Source organism: Elephas maximus, chromosome 2 (genome assembly GCF_024166365.1).
Source record: "Elephas maximus indicus isolate mEleMax1 chromosome 2, mEleMax1 primary haplotype, whole genome shotgun sequence".
Taxonomy (NCBI): Eukaryota; Metazoa; Chordata; class Mammalia; order Proboscidea; family Elephantidae; genus Elephas; species Elephas maximus.
The window spans coordinates 197,627,369-197,643,582 of record NC_064820.1 but is presented as its reverse complement, the minus strand read 5'-3'; the positions used below and the strand labels follow the sequence as shown (position 1 = coordinate 197,643,582).

The 16,214-nt window shown below is 50.3% G+C and overlaps 3 protein-coding genes across 8 annotated transcripts in view; 1 reads left to right on the top strand and 2 right to left on the bottom strand.

The window, feature by feature from the left end:
- Position 1: 1 nt before the first annotated feature.
- PRELID1 (PRELI domain containing 1) lies at positions 2-3,694 on the bottom strand. Its single transcript, XM_049874399.1, has 5 exons — positions 3,447-3,694; positions 2,632-2,857; positions 984-1,097; positions 802-880; positions 2-567 (listed from the first exon to the last, which is right to left on the bottom strand). The coding sequence occupies exons 1-5, from the start codon at positions 3,536-3,538 to the stop codon at positions 419-421; spliced, it is 660 nt and encodes a 219-aa protein (XP_049730356.1). The 5' UTR covers positions 3,539-3,694; the 3' UTR covers positions 2-418.
- An 11-nt stretch (positions 3,695-3,705) lies between these two features.
- RAB24 (RAB24, member RAS oncogene family) lies at positions 3,706-6,026 on the top strand. Its single transcript, XM_049874402.1, has 8 exons — positions 3,706-4,309; positions 4,393-4,461; positions 4,679-4,757; positions 4,865-4,932; positions 5,018-5,117; positions 5,301-5,351; positions 5,491-5,553; positions 5,652-6,026. Exons 1-8 carry the CDS (start codon positions 4,193-4,195, stop codon positions 5,714-5,716), a joined length of 612 nt encoding a protein of 203 aa, XP_049730359.1. The 5' UTR covers positions 3,706-4,192; the 3' UTR covers positions 5,717-6,026.
- A 3,795-nt stretch (positions 6,027-9,821) lies between these two features.
- Positions 9,822-16,214, bottom strand: part of NSD1 (nuclear receptor binding SET domain protein 1) — a 208,850-nt gene continuing 202,457 nt past the window's right edge. For all 6 annotated transcript variants that reach the window (XM_049874394.1, XM_049874393.1, XM_049874397.1 and 3 more), the window contains exons 22-23: positions 15,209-15,413; positions 9,822-13,672 (exon numbers count right to left, since the gene is read on the bottom strand). In XM_049874394.1, the coding sequence (XP_049730351.1) occupies positions 12,039-13,672; positions 15,209-15,413 (1,839 nt within the window). In that variant the 3' untranslated portion in view covers positions 9,822-12,038. The remainder of the gene's footprint in view (positions 13,673-15,208; positions 15,414-16,214) is intronic.

Sequence of the window (16,214 nt, the reverse complement as noted above, 5' to 3'; positions counted from 1 at the left end):
ATTGAATTCAACAAATATTTATTGAATGCCTGTTATGTGCTAGATATTGTTCCAGGTACTTGGGACACATCAGAGAGCAGACAAAGATCCCTGCCCTTGCAGAGCTTACAGTCTAGTGTCTATGACCACTTCACCTGCACGCTGTGACCCTGGGCAAGTCTGCACGTCTCTGTGCCTCAGTGTCCTCAGCTGCCCAATGAGGGAATAAGCAGGCACTGCACAGACATGGGTAATGTGCTTGGTGTCCTGTAGATGCCAAACAACCCCTGCCCCCACCCGCCCTACCCCCAGACAGTGGATAGGACTGGAAGGTGATTTTTAATAAGAAAAGCACACTGGGCATAGGGCAGAGGGATTGGAGCTAGATCATCTGGTGTGTGGTGGTGGGAAGGGCCTGGCTGTGCAGGGCCTGGCCTGGCTACACAAACTGTTGCTGCTGCTGCTGTTTCTTCGTGGCTGCCTTGTTGGCAAGGTCCTTGGCCTTCTCTGTAGCTGCCAATGCCGTCTCCTTTGCTTTTTCCTTGGCTTCCTTGGCGGATTCAACAAGTGTTTTGGAAGGGGCCTCACCTGTAGCAAAGGGCCAGGGGCTGGCTTCAGATGACCCCAACACCTGTCTAGATACCCCCTTTCCTATAGGCCAGGTCCCACTGGAAAGGTGGCATCAGGCCCACAGTACAGCTTGGTCTCAGGCTTAAAGTGGGATAGTGACTAACCCAGGCTCCACACCTGCCAAGAGTGGAGCTGAGACTTGGCTGCAGCTTCTCCCTGTGAGGTTCCTCCCACAAGACCCGGGGCTCTCACCTTGCAGCTTAGCCAAGATGTATTCAAAACCCTTCATAGTCTTGGTCACATTGCTTTTAAACCGGGCCAGACCAAATTCCTGGCAAAAGATGAGAAGGGGGAAGGTGCTGAGCTGCCACTGAGCCCCAGCCCAGCCTCTAGGCCAAACGCCCCGGCCCCATAGCCCCCACAACACTCCCCACCTGGACAGCTCTGGAGACACCAAACAAGCTCGAGGAGACCCAGGCTTCCCGGCGGATTTCGGTCCAGCCGCTGTTATCAGAGTTCACACAGTAAACACAGCGTTCCTCCACCACCTGTGCAGGGAGTCAGGCCAGCCACAATCGCTTGGGAATCTTTTCCTTTTGCCAATCTGCATGTAAATTTGACCCCCTGCCTCTTTTCATGAGGAAGAGCAATAAATGAAAATCTGTTCCTTCCCCTTCTGTACCCCCAAGGAGCTGCATTTACAGACAGAAAGCAAGATGTCCATAAAAAAGCGTATCTTGTTCTCTAAACCGTCTCCCTAGACTCATCAAACTAGAAGACACATTGGCTTTTTTTTGGTCTTCTTATGAAAATATCTTTAACTCTGTATTTTTTTTTATTACGGTGGAAACATACCTAACAAAACACGTGCCAGCTCAGTAACGTCTATGTGTAACAGCACAGCTGAGTACCTTCCAGTTCCATCCTGATCCTGGATTTTGTTTTGTACTTTTTTATTGTGCTTTAGATGAAAGTTCACAGAGCAAATTGTTTCATGACATTGGTTACAATACCTGCAATGCAGCCCTCTCCTCCTTCCCACCCTGTGATCCCTGTTTCCATTCATCCAGTTTTTCTGTCCCATCCTGCCTTCTCGTCTTTGCTTTTGGGCAGGTGTTGCCTATTTGGTCTTACATACTAAACTAAGAAGCACATTCCTCATTTGTATTATTGTTCTATAGGCCTGGGCCTTTCATCTAATCTTTGGCTGAAAGATGGACTTCAGGAGTGGCTTCAGTTGAGTTAACAGGGTGTCTGTGGACCATAGTCTCGGGGCTTCCTATAGTCTCCGCCAGACCAGTAAGTCTGGTCTTTTTTGTGAATTTGAATTTTCTTCTACATTTTTCTCCTCCTCTGTCCAGGACCCTTTACTGTGATCCACTTCTTACATGGAGATAGTGCTCTCATTTGTGATGATTTCAGATAACTCTGGGGCAGAACAGTACTGTCAGTGGAGTAAGGTACCTACTCCTTCTGTCACCTTGTAGGACACTTCCCCTCTCTGAACCTCACTTCCTTTTTTGCACAACAGAGAGCAATGTTTGCCTCCCAGGGTTATGAGTATTAGCTGAGAATACAAGTTCTCTGAAAGCTTTTGGGGTATTCATATGTGAAAAGATACCTGAAATGTTCTTTAAACTATGAGTTTTCAAATTTTTCTCCAAAAATCTTAGGCAGAAATCCATTACATAACACAAAAGTGAATTCCTCCAATCAAAGTGGGACAAAAGGGACAGAGGGTCTCCTTCCCAAGTGTATTCAAGGCATACTTATGGCTCGATGGACTCATGTTTGAAAACCCCTGCCTTATTCCCTCAATACCACTCCTGTGGGTTACACCCTGTGTGTGTGCCAGGCACAGTGCTGAGTGCTTTGTATTTAGTACTTGGAACAACTCTGTTAAACAGGTATCCTGCCTGTTTTAAGTCCAGAGAAACTAACCAGCTGAAAAGATAATCTGAGGCTGTACTCTAGAACCATCAAGCTTCAGTAACCCAGACCTGCCTCAAACCACAAGTGCTCCCTAAGGGCTCTCCAGCCACACCCAAGGATTGCTCTACTTGTAGGGGGAGGAGAGCTCACCATCAGCCGGGCGTGGTTAATGTTCCAGGTGAAGGTGGTCATGGTCTGATTCTGTGGGTCCACAATAGAGTCCTCCAGGATGTATACCGAGTGAGCAACATTGGCAGGAAACAGTCGCTCAGCCCAGCGAGGCATCCTGTTGGTCTTGGTCAGGAGTCGCCGGGACAGGAGCTTCTGGTCAGGGGTCACCTCCCGGTGTACTATGTCTTCCGTCAAGACATGTTTGCTGCAGGTGGCAGAGAGAAGGTGATACTTAGAAGCATTCCTCAGGTGTACTGCCTGTTGGGGCTCCCACTTGAAGTGTCCTGGCCCCAACTGGCCATGCCTTCCTGCAATCTCGCAAAGTAATCTGTGCTGTGGCCCAGATCAGAACTGGAGTCCATTGAGCCTATCCTCAGGGCAAATTCCAACTCCCGCCTCCTCGCTGACCTGGATTCCTGGGCCTGTTATCAGGGCTGGACCTTAGGATTTACTGCACCACTAGAGAGAGGACGAGGATAGGAAAAACTCTGGATTTCCAACCCTAAGATCTTGCCCAACTCCTGTGCCACCGCCTCTTCCTGTCTCCCCACCCTACGAGGGCCTTCGAAGAGGGACTCACATAAAACTGCCCAGGCCCCAGTCTCCTCTCTGGACCTTGCAGGCCTGGCCTGGCTGCTTTCCCGATAAGATCCTCGTGCTCTAAACACAGCCACGGTTCAAGGATTTCCCCATCTCAGACTTGGTGTCGAGTTCTTCCCAGCCTCATTTGGGGGTCGCCCACGCTTCGATCTCCAAGCAGCGAGGGGAGGGTTGCTCTTTCCAGAGTCACGTACCTGTAGGGATTCGGGTACCGCTGCCAAAAAGCAGCGAACACTTGGTCCCAGGAACTCCGGAGCACGCTCTGGCCCAGAAAATACTTCACCATCGTCCCGGCCGGGGCGGGCTCAGCACCCGCGCAGCATCAGGGGTGCGGAGCCCGGGGGGCACGCGGAGGCCGGGCCGTGGCTCGGCGCACGCCCGCCAGGCTCGCAGCTCAGTCACCACCACACCGCGCCCAAACCTCCGCCGCCGCCGCCATGAGGAGTGGTCAGGAAGCGCGCCACTTCCGGCGCAGCACCCATCGTTTCCGGCGTCCGCACCACGTGACCTCGGTGTCCTGCCGCCCGCCCCCCCCCAACCTGGCTTTCTAGCCCCCTCCCGCGGGATTCGCGGGTTTCGCGGCGCTGCTGGTCGGACCGGGGTCTTCGCAGAGCCGGGCTCGGCTGGGAGTCCAAGCCTCAGTGGGACCTCAGCGAGGCGGACGAGGGAGTGGGCTGGGCAGCGGCGTGCAGCGCCGTTGAGGGCGCTGCCCCGCGCGCTCTCAGGACGCCCTGGGTCTTGCTCTCTTCGAGTCTCAGTACCCGGGGCCGAAGAGCCGGGACGGGCGGGGGCGCCGTCGAGGTGTGAGGCCGCTGCCGGAGCTCGAGCCCGCCTTGGTGTCTCGAGTCGTAGGTTGGCGCCGGCGGTCGGGGCCGGAGGCTTGGGCACTGCCTCCCGTCCCCGCTCCGGACCTCGACGTGGGTGAGGCGTCCCCGGGAGCATGAGCGGACAGCGCGTGGACGTGAAGGTGGTGATGCTGGGCAAGGAGTACGTGGGCAAGACGAGCCTGGTGGAGCGATACGTGCACGACCGCTTCCTGGTGGGGCCCTATCAGAACGTGAGTGCGCCCCGCGGGGCCGGGCACGAGTGGGAGGGGGCCAGCTCGCACCCGCGGCCCTTATTTCTTTCCCCTCGTTGCAGACCATCGGGGCCGCCTTCGTGGCCAAGGTGATGTCCGTCGGAGACCGGACAGTGACTTTGGGTATTTGGGTAAGTCACCTGGGCAAGATGTCCTGGGGAAACCCATTCCTGAGAGGGCTTAGGTCCTGCCCATCACTGGCTGACTTGGGGGCCCAGAGTTTTTCTTTTCTATAGACCGTAGTTTCTTTATCTGGAAAATGGGGTCCTTGGAGGATGCAGGTGTAGTTTGCAGTTTTGGAAGTAGCTTAGCAACTCAGGCTAGACTGAGCCTCCTCTTGCCCTTCAGGACACAGCAGGCTCTGAGCGCTATGAGGCCATGAGCCGAATCTACTATCGGGGTGCCAAGGCTGCCATCGTGTGCTATGGTAAGGGGCGGGGGTTCTGGCCTGTTCCTCCAGCAGCAGGGGTGGGTGCCAGGATAGCCTCAGCTCCTGACCCTTGATTGTGTCTCCTACGCAACCAACCCACCAAGACCTCACAGACAGCAGCAGCTTTGAGAGAGCAAAGTTCTGGGTGAAGGAATTGCGCAACCTAGAAGAGGTAGGTGGCCACACCTAGCCAGGGGACCAGAGGCTGCCGCTCTAGTGGTCCATGAGGGTGACCCTGACCTTGCTTTTTGCCCCAGGGTTGTCAGATCTATCTGTGTGGCACCAAGAGTGACCTGCTGGAGGAGGATCGGCGGCGGCGACGTGTGGACTTCCATGACGTTCAGGACTATGCAGACAGTATTGCTCCTCAGTCCCCAGGGGTTGGGGGAGGAGAGTGACTGCTTGGCTGCCTCAGCAAGATCCCTAAGGCTCTCTGGGCTCCATGGACTGAGGGGTCCAGATTTCCTCAACTGTTAGCCTTCCCCTTTTGTTCTGTACCCACATTCTCGGGTATGAGGGTTTAGTCACTTTTCTTTACAGATATTAAAGCTCAACTCTTTGAAACATCTAGCAAGACGGGCCAGAGTGTGGGTGAGTGTCGTCCTGGGGCCTCACAGTAGGGCAGGCAGGGGCATCGAAGGAAGCAGAGACGGGCTTAGAGGGCTGGGTCACTGGATGATTCCCTGGCTGCTGGCATTGGGCCCTCACCGATCATCCTTTTTCCTGCCAGACGAGCTCTTCCAGAAAGTGGCAGAGGATTACGTCAGTGTGGCTGCCTTCCAGGTGATGACAGGTGTGTGCTTCCTCAAGCCTCTGTGGAGACTTCCTCTAGACCCTTGGCACCTGATCCCTCCAGCAGAATGGTACTGAGCTGCCATCTCTCTTTGACAGAGGACAAGGGCGTGGACCTGGGCCAGAAGGCAAATCCCTACTTCTACAGCTGTTGTCATCACTGAGTCACCACCCACCTAGCCTGGGGGAATTAAATGAATTCCCACGGGGCTGGACCCAACTTATCTGGGCTTGGGTGGTCAAATGTCTGAGCTACCCCAGGTCCCTGTGGCAGCAGAGGTGGCACCTGTCTGTGCTGGCCCATGGAACGGAGGCAGCATTGGGCTGACTGATGGGAACAAGGAGGGCTGAGGGCTGACTTGGACCCCAGGCTTCTGCCCTGGACAGCACATGTGTCTGCAGATTATTTAAGTGGCTTCTGATTTGTAAATAAAATCAATGCACTGTGAATCACATTCAGCCCCTTTCCCTGCTGTGTGGGTATCAAGACACCTAGCTCTTTCTGGGACCATCTGGCTATCGTCACTTCCTATATTAAGGTTCCTCCCATCTTCCATCTTCCTTTGGAAAGCAAGTACTTTTACCTCAAGGCTATGGCTGAGATTGTGGAGAGACAAAGGACCATTTTCTTTAGTGGGCCAAAGATAGGATAAGAGGCTGGGGTTGGGGCAGTGCAGAGCTATTACTTCTGGGTACTCAGAAAAGGATTGCACTTAAGTGGTGTCTGGAGGAAAAAGGTGAAGCACTCCTACCTCAAGACAGGTTGGCCTGGCTGGCTCTACTGCATCTCAGTCATGTCTGGACCGAATCAGTCCCTGAGCTTCCCAGGAACATCCTACAGTGTGGCTTAATGGTGGAAAAAGTCATAGGTTCTGCAAGACAGGAAGGTTTTAAAGATCTAGATTCTGATCCAATTCAGTTACTTAGACAAGGGATTTAAACCCTCAAGCGGAGCTTTGTTTTTCTGGTAAATGAGATGACTACTACCTAGTTTACAATTGTGAAGACTAAGTAACTATAGTACTAAATGCTCACCTTCCCACTGTCCCTTAATGGCTTTTTGCTGGATGAAGTTCAGACTTGGTCAGAAAGGGGGTCAAACTCCCAATTCCCAAACCGTATTTTTGGGGCTTGGAGGTTCAAGCATTTCTGAAGGATCAGGTGTTACTGTAAACAGAGTTGAAGCTTCCTGTACAATCAAGAAGAAATGTATTGCAGCCCGTTCCGTTCTGGAAGGTCTGGCCCCGGGGTGGGGCCTCACCTGCCTGTTCATGCTTGGCCCCGGCTTTCCTGCATTCAGGCCTGGGCTGGGTCCTCTGTTGTACCCAACACCTGCCTCTGAAGAATGAAAAACCTGACCAAGATGGTGAAATTCTCGCTCAGAAAGTGCTTTGGTTACACTTCCTTTTTTAAAACCAATTCCTCAAAATACTCTTCCTTTATGGGTGATGGAGGCTTCCTGTGGAGGGACTGAAACTGAAACTGTCCACTCTCAACAGGAAAGAAAGACCCTCAGACAGCCAGTAGCTACTGGGAGGAAACCCACACCACTCCCCGTGGGGCGCTTGGAGAAAGGGCTCAGCTCTACGGTATTCACACCTCAGGAACTAACGGGCTGGCTTCTGCTCTCACCCCCATCAATCCACCCTCCTGTTAGGCTATGACTCCCCACGGACAAGAAAACAAAACACAGGGCAAGGGCCATACGAGTAAAGTTAAACTTTACTTTACAGTAATTTTTTGTATATACAAAGAATTACAGTACATGTTTATGGGGACTCCTAGTACAGGGCTCCCCTCTTTTTCGCTAGGAGTTTCACTTACAGCTGACAATCTATGGGGGAGGGGGCAAAAAAACAGTGATGGATCTTGGCTACCCCCCCCAACCCCTTTCTTAAAAATATAAAGACAAATCTCTATTGCCAGCTTGTTTCTTTGTCAAGATCTAGAAAGCTGCTATTCCGGGAGCTCCTGTGTGCTGCACTCAACCATGTCCGGCACACTCTCACCCTACATGCACACACAGGCAGACCCCCATAGACCTGGAGAGCCTCCACTCTGCCCTGCCCTGGAAGTCTACAGCACCAGAGCCCTTGGTTTCTATTCCTACTCCCCATGCTCACCTGTCCTCAAAGCTCCGTTTGACTTCCAGGTGTTACTTCCAAAGCCCCCCAGTAGCCTGATGTTTTCCAAGTCATGGGAAAGCAAAGGGACCACATAAAATTTAACATGTGCTGTTTTTGCTTATGTTGGTGGGAAACATTTCTTCCCAGGTTGTGGATTTCTAATTAAAATAAACTCTTTCCACTTCCTTAAGAAATATTACCCTTAATCTTCATAAGCAATAGAGGTGCTCCCATGAGCATAAGAGGTAGAGAGATGAGGCAGAAGGTTACCAAGAGACCCCACCCCCAGAGCTCTCTACCAACCTGTTCAGGCAGTGTGGATGGAGGCTAAGGGCATGGTGACCCCGGCTCTGAGGAACTTGATGGCCACCTTTGTGTGGACTTGGGTTCTCGCCCACCTCTGGATTCCGCTGGGCCATTCCAGGACTGGGTGCGGGCTTCACTGAGGCTCTGCCTACTCTCACCTCTAAGAGAGCCTCAAAGAAACCTTCTACTCAAAGCCTCTTACTCTCAAACAGGAACCCAGGTTTCTCAAGTTGCCAGTCCCTCATCCCTTGGCAGTGCTTATTTATACCAGGAAATTAGCACCATTACATTTTTTGTGTACAAAGCAATTTTCTATTATTTCAGTTTATACTACAGCAACCTCTGGCCCTGCTGCACAGGCCCTCAGAAGCTCAGCTGAGCGTTAACTGGCCACCGCCAATGAAAGTCTCCTGCAGCAGCTACCTAGCTCTAAATCATCTGGAATGTCTAACACATGGAGCAGCTCATTGTACTGAGCAGGAAAGGGGGCTTGAGGGAGCTCCTTTCCTCCCATCATCTCAGAGAAGTTCGGACACTGGGCCACTTCTGACCTGGTTGACAATAACCCAAGAAAAGCCTTAGGAGAAAACCCGCTTTGTAGGAGCTGAGGACAGAACCTGTCCAGGTGTAGTACTTTCTGGATTACTCTCCACAGGTGAAGCTGCCCGGATCAGACTTCCTTCCCACCCTCCATTCTCACAAGGCAACTTCACAATATACCACCTGGGAGTCCAGCTCCAATGACAGACGTGTTGAGCCTGGGAAAGGATCTCCGAGGCACTCCATGCCCTGACCCTAGTGTGGCGTGGAGGATATGAAGGGTAAAACAGTTACTTTCATCAATGCTAGGGATGTGGGTGTGGTCATCATTCAGAAGGGAACCTATACAGAATGATTTAAATCATCTCAAACTCTGTAAATTTAGGGGAAAGGAAATGTTTAAAACTGTGGGTGCTTTCGTAACAATGACGGCTAGTTTGCTACTAGAATGGGTTTCGCTCCAACCCAGGAGAAGCCAATAAGTCTTTGAATACAAATTTCAGCAGTCTCCATTTTTTCCTGACCTGACAGCGCCAGGAGAGGCACTCTAGGTACCTCTGGAACGTTTCCATCTTGGCTCCCCCTTCAAAAAAGCTCCCTGGGGAGCTGGCTCGGAAGCAGACTCTGTTGAGATCCCATGATTTCCAAGCACTTGACCGAACACCAAAATACCACCCTGCACAAGATCAGAAATTTCTATGGAAGAGATTTCCTTTCATTCCCATTTCACGTCCCCTTGGAGGAAAGGTCTCATTACAAGCTTCCAGGGGGCATCTACCAGGGCCCAAGTGGCCACTCCCTCCCCATCTTCACATAAGGGCTCAATTTCCCAACACTTGCCCTGATTTGCTGTTAATTTTACAGGGACTGTTTTCCTAACCTTAACAATCTAGGATCAGGTGCTGCTACCAGTGGGCCTGACCTGATAGCTCAACTTTCTAGTTTCCATTCAACAACCTGAGAGTCTTTCAATGGCCCTGGACAGAAGCCTGGTTATCCATCCATTTAGATAAGGTACTACCCCCCAAAGCCAAGCTTGACTCAGATGTTGTTTTCCCAGGCAGGTTTGGAATGAAGTCTGCAGTGAATGGTGGAGAGCAGAAAGAAGAAAAACAAAACCACAAAGTGGCCAGTCATGGCCCCACCTTCCCTTCAATCCTTCCTGTCCTGTAGACATTTCCAGAGTGGCTGGCTGTCAAGTCAAGTACCAACCAAAGCCGATGTCAGAGAAGCTACTTCAAGGTAACTTTTCCACTGAAAAAGTTTATAAAGCCTGCACCCTCCCCCCCACCCCCAAATTCACAGTTTATTTCATGAAACAAAGAGCTACGGTAATTTAACACACAACATAGTGGAAGGAGATTCTGACAGTGCAGTGCAGATTATCTTGTTCTGATCACAACTACAGGTGACAGGAGAGAAAAGGGCACAGGACTGGCACCAAGCAAACCCTACTCGTACAACCTATGAGATCAGGGAGAAGGACCTATTAGCTGAAGTTATATACTTATTATTCTCACACATGATAAATACTTAATATAATGAACTTTAATGTTCTGGGTGGATTTCTTTAAAAATATCTTTTTCATGGTTTAAAATTCTTTTAAAAGAAAATAAGATGCTTTATGCTTTCTCTTCCTTTTGAACAAAGAGCTTTTCCCTCTCTGATGGTGTGGGAAGAGAGAATGTAAGGGGAGAACCAGGCAAGTGGAATTCAGAAGCAATTCCGAGGTCTAAGTGAGATGCAGGGATGGGCCTACCCTGCCTCGTCCCTCTGCCTGAGTTCAAGTGTCTCATCCCCAGGGACAGACTTTGGGAAATAAAAGCAGATTCTTTCTAAAATCTTTATATAAAGCGCAAATGCTTCTATAACTATTCCCTCCTGGGAAGTGATGGGAGTAACCTCTCTAGGAATTTAGGAGGAAACTGGGACAAAATACAGAATCCTGTTGAGGGTATAAAAGCCGTAACTGAGGCAGAATGGCCAGGAGATGTTTGGGCCGGGAGATGGCCTGTTGGCTAAAGCTGCTGGCTAAGTTGGCAAAGCAAGAGAGGTAAACATTTTTGGTCTAGGGACAAAAGAGAGATGGGTAAGTGGGAGGGAACTGGCCAAACAGCACTTCCTGTTGGCAGTCAGTGAGCTGGGTGAATGGCAGGGCAGGGTAGCACCAATACATTTCCCAGCCCTTGGGCCCCAGCTCAGGGCAGCAGTAACAGATCATCAGCAGTTATGAGAAGTCATCTCTTAGACTGAACATTGCTCTGAACACGACAGAACCAGTCTCGCCAGTCTTAGGGGAAGGTTTCTGGCTTGACTTTGAGCTAAGTCAGCAGGCAGGTGCTCTCAATAGAGAGCACAGCAATTCTCAGGGAGAGATGGTGAAGACAAGGACTCCCTCTACTCAGTTAGGAGGGCAAAGATCAGGGAAAAGCAAGTAATTTCCCATCAGGATCTGGCAATCTCCCTGAAGCTGGGATGTCTAGTTCAGAGATTGCACAGGTTCCCTGTGTCCACTGCTGAAGATTCTTAAATCTGAAAGCACCTGGGTGTTTGGGGCACAGGGGTGGGGTAGGTTCATGTAAAATGAGAATCGGTAGAAAAAAAGGTAAGCTTGCCAATTGCCTTTTCTGCTGCTGGAAAGTGCTGGAAAGCTACTTTCTCATAGAGCCCAGCTCCTCCTAACCAGATGCTCCGCCAAAGACAGATCTTGACTCCGCATAGCCTAGAAGGAGTCAGCAGTGGCTGCCCCAACAACAGCCCCACTCGGCCTCGATGCAGGACCTCTCATCTACAGAGACCTCTGTGAGCATGCTTGCAGGTACATACCCTCATGCACGCCCCAACTAGGAGACATCAACACAATCACTTCTTGGGCCACAAAGAGCATTTCAGAAAGAGCCTGGAGCTCCAGGGCCCCTCAGCACTCCCTGTTTCTTTCCTGGTCAAAGGTTCTTGAAGATAGCCTAGGAACCCAGGCAGACATTTTAGGCTCACAAGAATTAGGCCTTATTTATTTCTGTGTCATGGACTAGCACTGGCCTAGCACACGTGGGCCACACCGATTTGAATGAACATCAGTTCCTCCCAGGGTTCATCAGGTGCCCTCAAAAGGGCTCTGTATGGCTGGGGAAGTAACTTCGTGAGCCCCCTACCTTCCAACCTGACCAGCGGAATTGACTTTCCAACCTGACCAGCGGAATTGAATTCCATGCTTGACTCCAGAGTGGACTTTTATTCAAGTTTACCATGTGTAAAGGTCATGGGAAAGTGACCCAAGTCTGTCTGTCCCCTCGGGCGGGGCCCACTTGGGATTTCCATACATGGTTCACACAACCATAAGCCCCCACTGGCTAATGTCACAAGAGTTTCCGAGTGTTGGGATATAAGGAAAGAATAACAGTGGAAAAGTGTTGGGGTATGTCTGTTTTTTAAGGGGGGAAAAGAAAGAAAAGATTTCCCTCCCCAAATGGTATACCCTGGGGGCAGTTTTTCTGGTCATGATATTTACTATCATTATTTCTGTTCTGACTCTGCACCCTTGTGACAGGAAGGAGCCTGGTTAAGAGCTGGAACTGTATTTTGCTCTGATTTAGGGTCTTGCCCTCGTCCAAGAGACCAGCAAGTCTGTGCCAATGTCTGTGTGCTCCCAGAGGACCAGCACGGTGGCATCAGTGTCTGTCCGGCCACCATGGGCCAGAGTCCTGGCCCCAGGGAGGCCTTTCCCAGGACCCAGGGACTCTGCTCTGTGGTGGCCAACTTCTTCTCCTCAGCAGGATGGGAGGCTGGGGCATTCCCAAGAGGCCTGAAGGACTGCCCACTCAGTGTTGTCCCTTTGGCAGCAAGTCCAGGTAGTTGTTGGCCTCCAGCCATCTGCTTCACCAGGCCTGGGGCTTGGCTGGGAAGCCCAGGGGTCTGTTCAGCCTCTGCAGGTGCTCTTCCTGAGGCCTGAGTTGCTGGCTCATATAAAAAACCCTTGGCAGGGGGCTGAGAAAGAAGTCTGGCCTGGGTAAGTGATTTAACAGCTTGCCAGGGATGCTCTGAAGGGACCGCTGCTTTCCCAGGTGGCGGGATGACAGGGTCTGACACGCTACCTCTCTCACTAGCTCGAGGCATCTGCCCCAGACATTTACTCGCAGGCCATGAGCTTGACTCCAACACTGGCATCTTCTCATCGGCCTGTGGCGTGCCCTCCTGAGGAGAAGGTCCTCGCTCCTTCTGGCGAGGAGTTAGGTCTATGAGATCCATAACCAAAGCAGCTCTATTTTTTGACTGAGTATTCTGGTCCACGGGCCTCAGCGCTTTTTCTTTAGCTACAAGTGTCTGGACCACAGCTGATAGTACTTTCTCAGGAGGTGGGAGTCTCTGGGATAAAGAGGCATGGGATTTGTCAGGGGGCCGGTCTGAAGTCTGGGGCCTGGGACCACTGGTAATTAGCAGTCTGTCTGGCGGCGGAAGTCTCAGGCCAGTGGGGATTGGGGCTTTCTCCACTGGCTGATGCCTTGGGCTGGCAGCACCTATGGATTTATCCAGCCTTGAGCCGGCCATCCCCAGAGGTCTTTCCAGTGGTTGGGACCTAACTGAAGGTGAAGAACTTGGGCTGGTTACTGGAGAGGGTTTGTCAGAGAGCTGGGGTCTTGGTCCTGCCATTGCAGGAGGCCTGTCCAATGGCCTCTGGCTGGATCCCAAGGATTGGGGTTTGGTCCCTGGCCCAGCAAGGTCCCTGACCCGGTCTAAAGGCTGGGGCCTGCAGTCAGTTCTTTCAAGAGGTCTTTCAGGCAGCAGTGGCCTCTGACAAGTTCCTGCCAGAGCTTTCTTGGACAGCGACAGTGTCTGGTTGGTGTCAGCAGGCGGCTTTTCCGACATCTTGGGCCCCTGAGCAGCCAATCCTGATGATTGCTCTACTGGGTGAGAGCTTGGGCCTGGAGGCAGTGGTACTGGGGGAGGCACATACTCACGGATCTCCCCGGGTTCCAGAGGGTTGGGCCCACAGGGATCATGCTCAGTACAAGACAGACGCCCATCCAGTTTGGAGATGAAGAGCATTCCTTCCCTATGCTGCTTGCAAAACGAGCTGGGGCACATCTCACAGAAGGAGGCTGCTTCTTTTCCACAGATGTCACACTGATGCCAAGGACACTCCCATTTCCCTGAAAATACAGGAGTAAAACAAAAGCTTAGGAAAATAAGAAATGCACACCAGATAGCCATGGCTCTGGGACTGGCCCAAAGAAGGGATTTCAAAGCCTTCCTTCAAATTGCTGCCTTCTTCAGATAGCTTATGCCACTCACCTGACACCTCCTCCCCAAGAATTCCAGTTTCCTCTTCTGTACAAGACAACACATAAAAATAGCAAAGTATCAAATAGCAGCTAAGTATTAACTAAATATAGCTGAGAACTAAATCTGTATTTCTATGATTATTTGAACTGAAGAAAAAGAGAAAAGAACAAAGCTCCCCCTTAATATTACTTCAATATTTTTGCAAACTCCATTTGTCTTACTCAGCCTTTAATGGAAGTGGGTTTACCCTTGCTCACTTTTAAATCTTGAAACTATCACAAAACTCTACCTGCACTGTCCACACAGAATCGTGGACCAGACCCAAAGCTGACCTGATCTGGTATTTACTCTCCACTGTTTCATAGAACCTGAGGGTCTCTGCTATGGACAGTGTTTCCACACCCAACTCCCTACAAAAGATCTATGCTAGACCAGGCTCTTGACTTATGGGCAAGATGGGTTCCATCACAACTTGTGTCAGCTGTGGTCCTGAGTAACCGATTCTGAAACGATTCCCCATTTCACTTCCTGGCACTATCAGGTCAATGCTATGGCCTTGCCCTTACACTACCCCATTTTTGTGATTTCATTACTCTGGCAAAGACACACTGAGGGAAAGTCAATTCAGGGACAAACTCTTCTCACTCCAACCTGAAAGTTCTTCCTTCTACAATTCTTAGAAGCAGGCTACTTATGTATAATCTCTTCACCCTGGAATGGTTCCCTGCTGATTTTTTTTCTTTGTCCTTTCAAATAGATAGCATATTCAAATCCCTGGAATTTTCTAACCCCAAATCACCACTCCAAGGTCAGCAACTTCTCCAACCACAAGTTACTGAGTACCATTTCTGCTCAGCAACTGTCTCAGGTGTGAACAGATACAATCACATCTTCTTCAGAGAAAAGAGCCTATTTTACAATGGGAGAGGCTCGTGGCAGGGGTAGGAAGACAAATGGGGTATCAATCCAGCTCTCACTGAGTGGAAGGACCTGAAGGCTCCACCGTGCCCTACCTTCTTTCTCCAGAAAGGCCATGGAACCAGAAAACCTGGCTTTCAATCTAGTGCCTCCATCTATCTAATATGACCAACCACTCATCTCACCACTCTTGACTTTTGTTCTCTCATCTGCATCATGAGAAGACCTACCTCAATGGGTTGCTGGGAGGATGATGTGACATAAATGTCACTGACACAGCAGTGGGTTCCTGTCTCCTTTTCTGTAACCTAGGATTTCAAACCTTTATTGTCATTTATTTCTAGACTGAGAACATAGACCATACTCCTTCAACACTATGCACACGAAGACCAAAGGGCACTTTCTTCTAGACTGAAGCAAATGGTGTGAGGCCTTGAGAATTTTGACAGAAAATGAGGAGCGCTTAAAGGAATTTTGGCACCAACCTGCTGGGCGCTTGGTTAGATTGAGACAGTCTGCGTGGTAGACTTTTGGGCAGCCTGGCTTCTTGCAAGAGACAAGCTGCCCGGCATCCCCACAGCTGAAGCACTCATCCTCTCGCTCCTTTGTGACTTCACCCTGGGTTCTGCGCTTGCCCTGTTGCTTCTTCTTGAATTTCTTGGACTTTTCTTCTGTGGCAATGGGCTGATTCTAGAAGCCAGATATTGAGCAGTAAGCATTTCGTTTATTTCTGTCCACATATTGTACCATCTTGGCCAGGTTAACTACCCCCTCTTAGCTATCTCTGGAAAGATAGTCCTCATAGGACTGTAGTAAAGAAGAGAAAATGCAGACAATGCACCTAGAACATTACTGGTATCAATAACTGGTAGCATTAATCACTACTTTTATGTCAACTGCTCCTGCCACCTGAACTAAACAATAAAAAAGTGTTTTTATTTATTTATTTTTTTGGTTGACACAACGGCTGGTGTTAAAGGTCAGCCCTTTCATAAGTTTTGTCTTCGTCTAATTTCAAAGCTAATGAAGACTTCTTTGGGGGTGTTTGTGTGTGTGCATACATATACATTTCTTAATTTATTCAAAAAACCTTTACTGAGCACTTACTATGAGCCACTTGCTAGGAAGATCAGAAACTAAATCATGGTCCTTCCCCTCAGCAAAGCTATGTAACTTATCTAAGTCATATTAATGTCCACCACTCCCCAGGACAGCCCCTGGTACAACCAGCAGGCTTCCTCAATGTTCTCCGCAGCCCACACTTGGTCACCAAACCCTGTGGCTTTCATCACATTATCCCTCTTATCCTAGAAACATCTAGGACCAATCTCCAAGACTAAGGTCTCTTCTATTCTAAAAGGCCAGTGTTACTCCTAGCCCACCATGATCTCCTTGCATTTCTAAACTTCTGCTCCAGTCTCTCTCTTGCTGATTCATGCATAAAATGCTGCCCTAAAAAGGCTTCAAGGAGGCAGAAGTGACCCCCCAAGC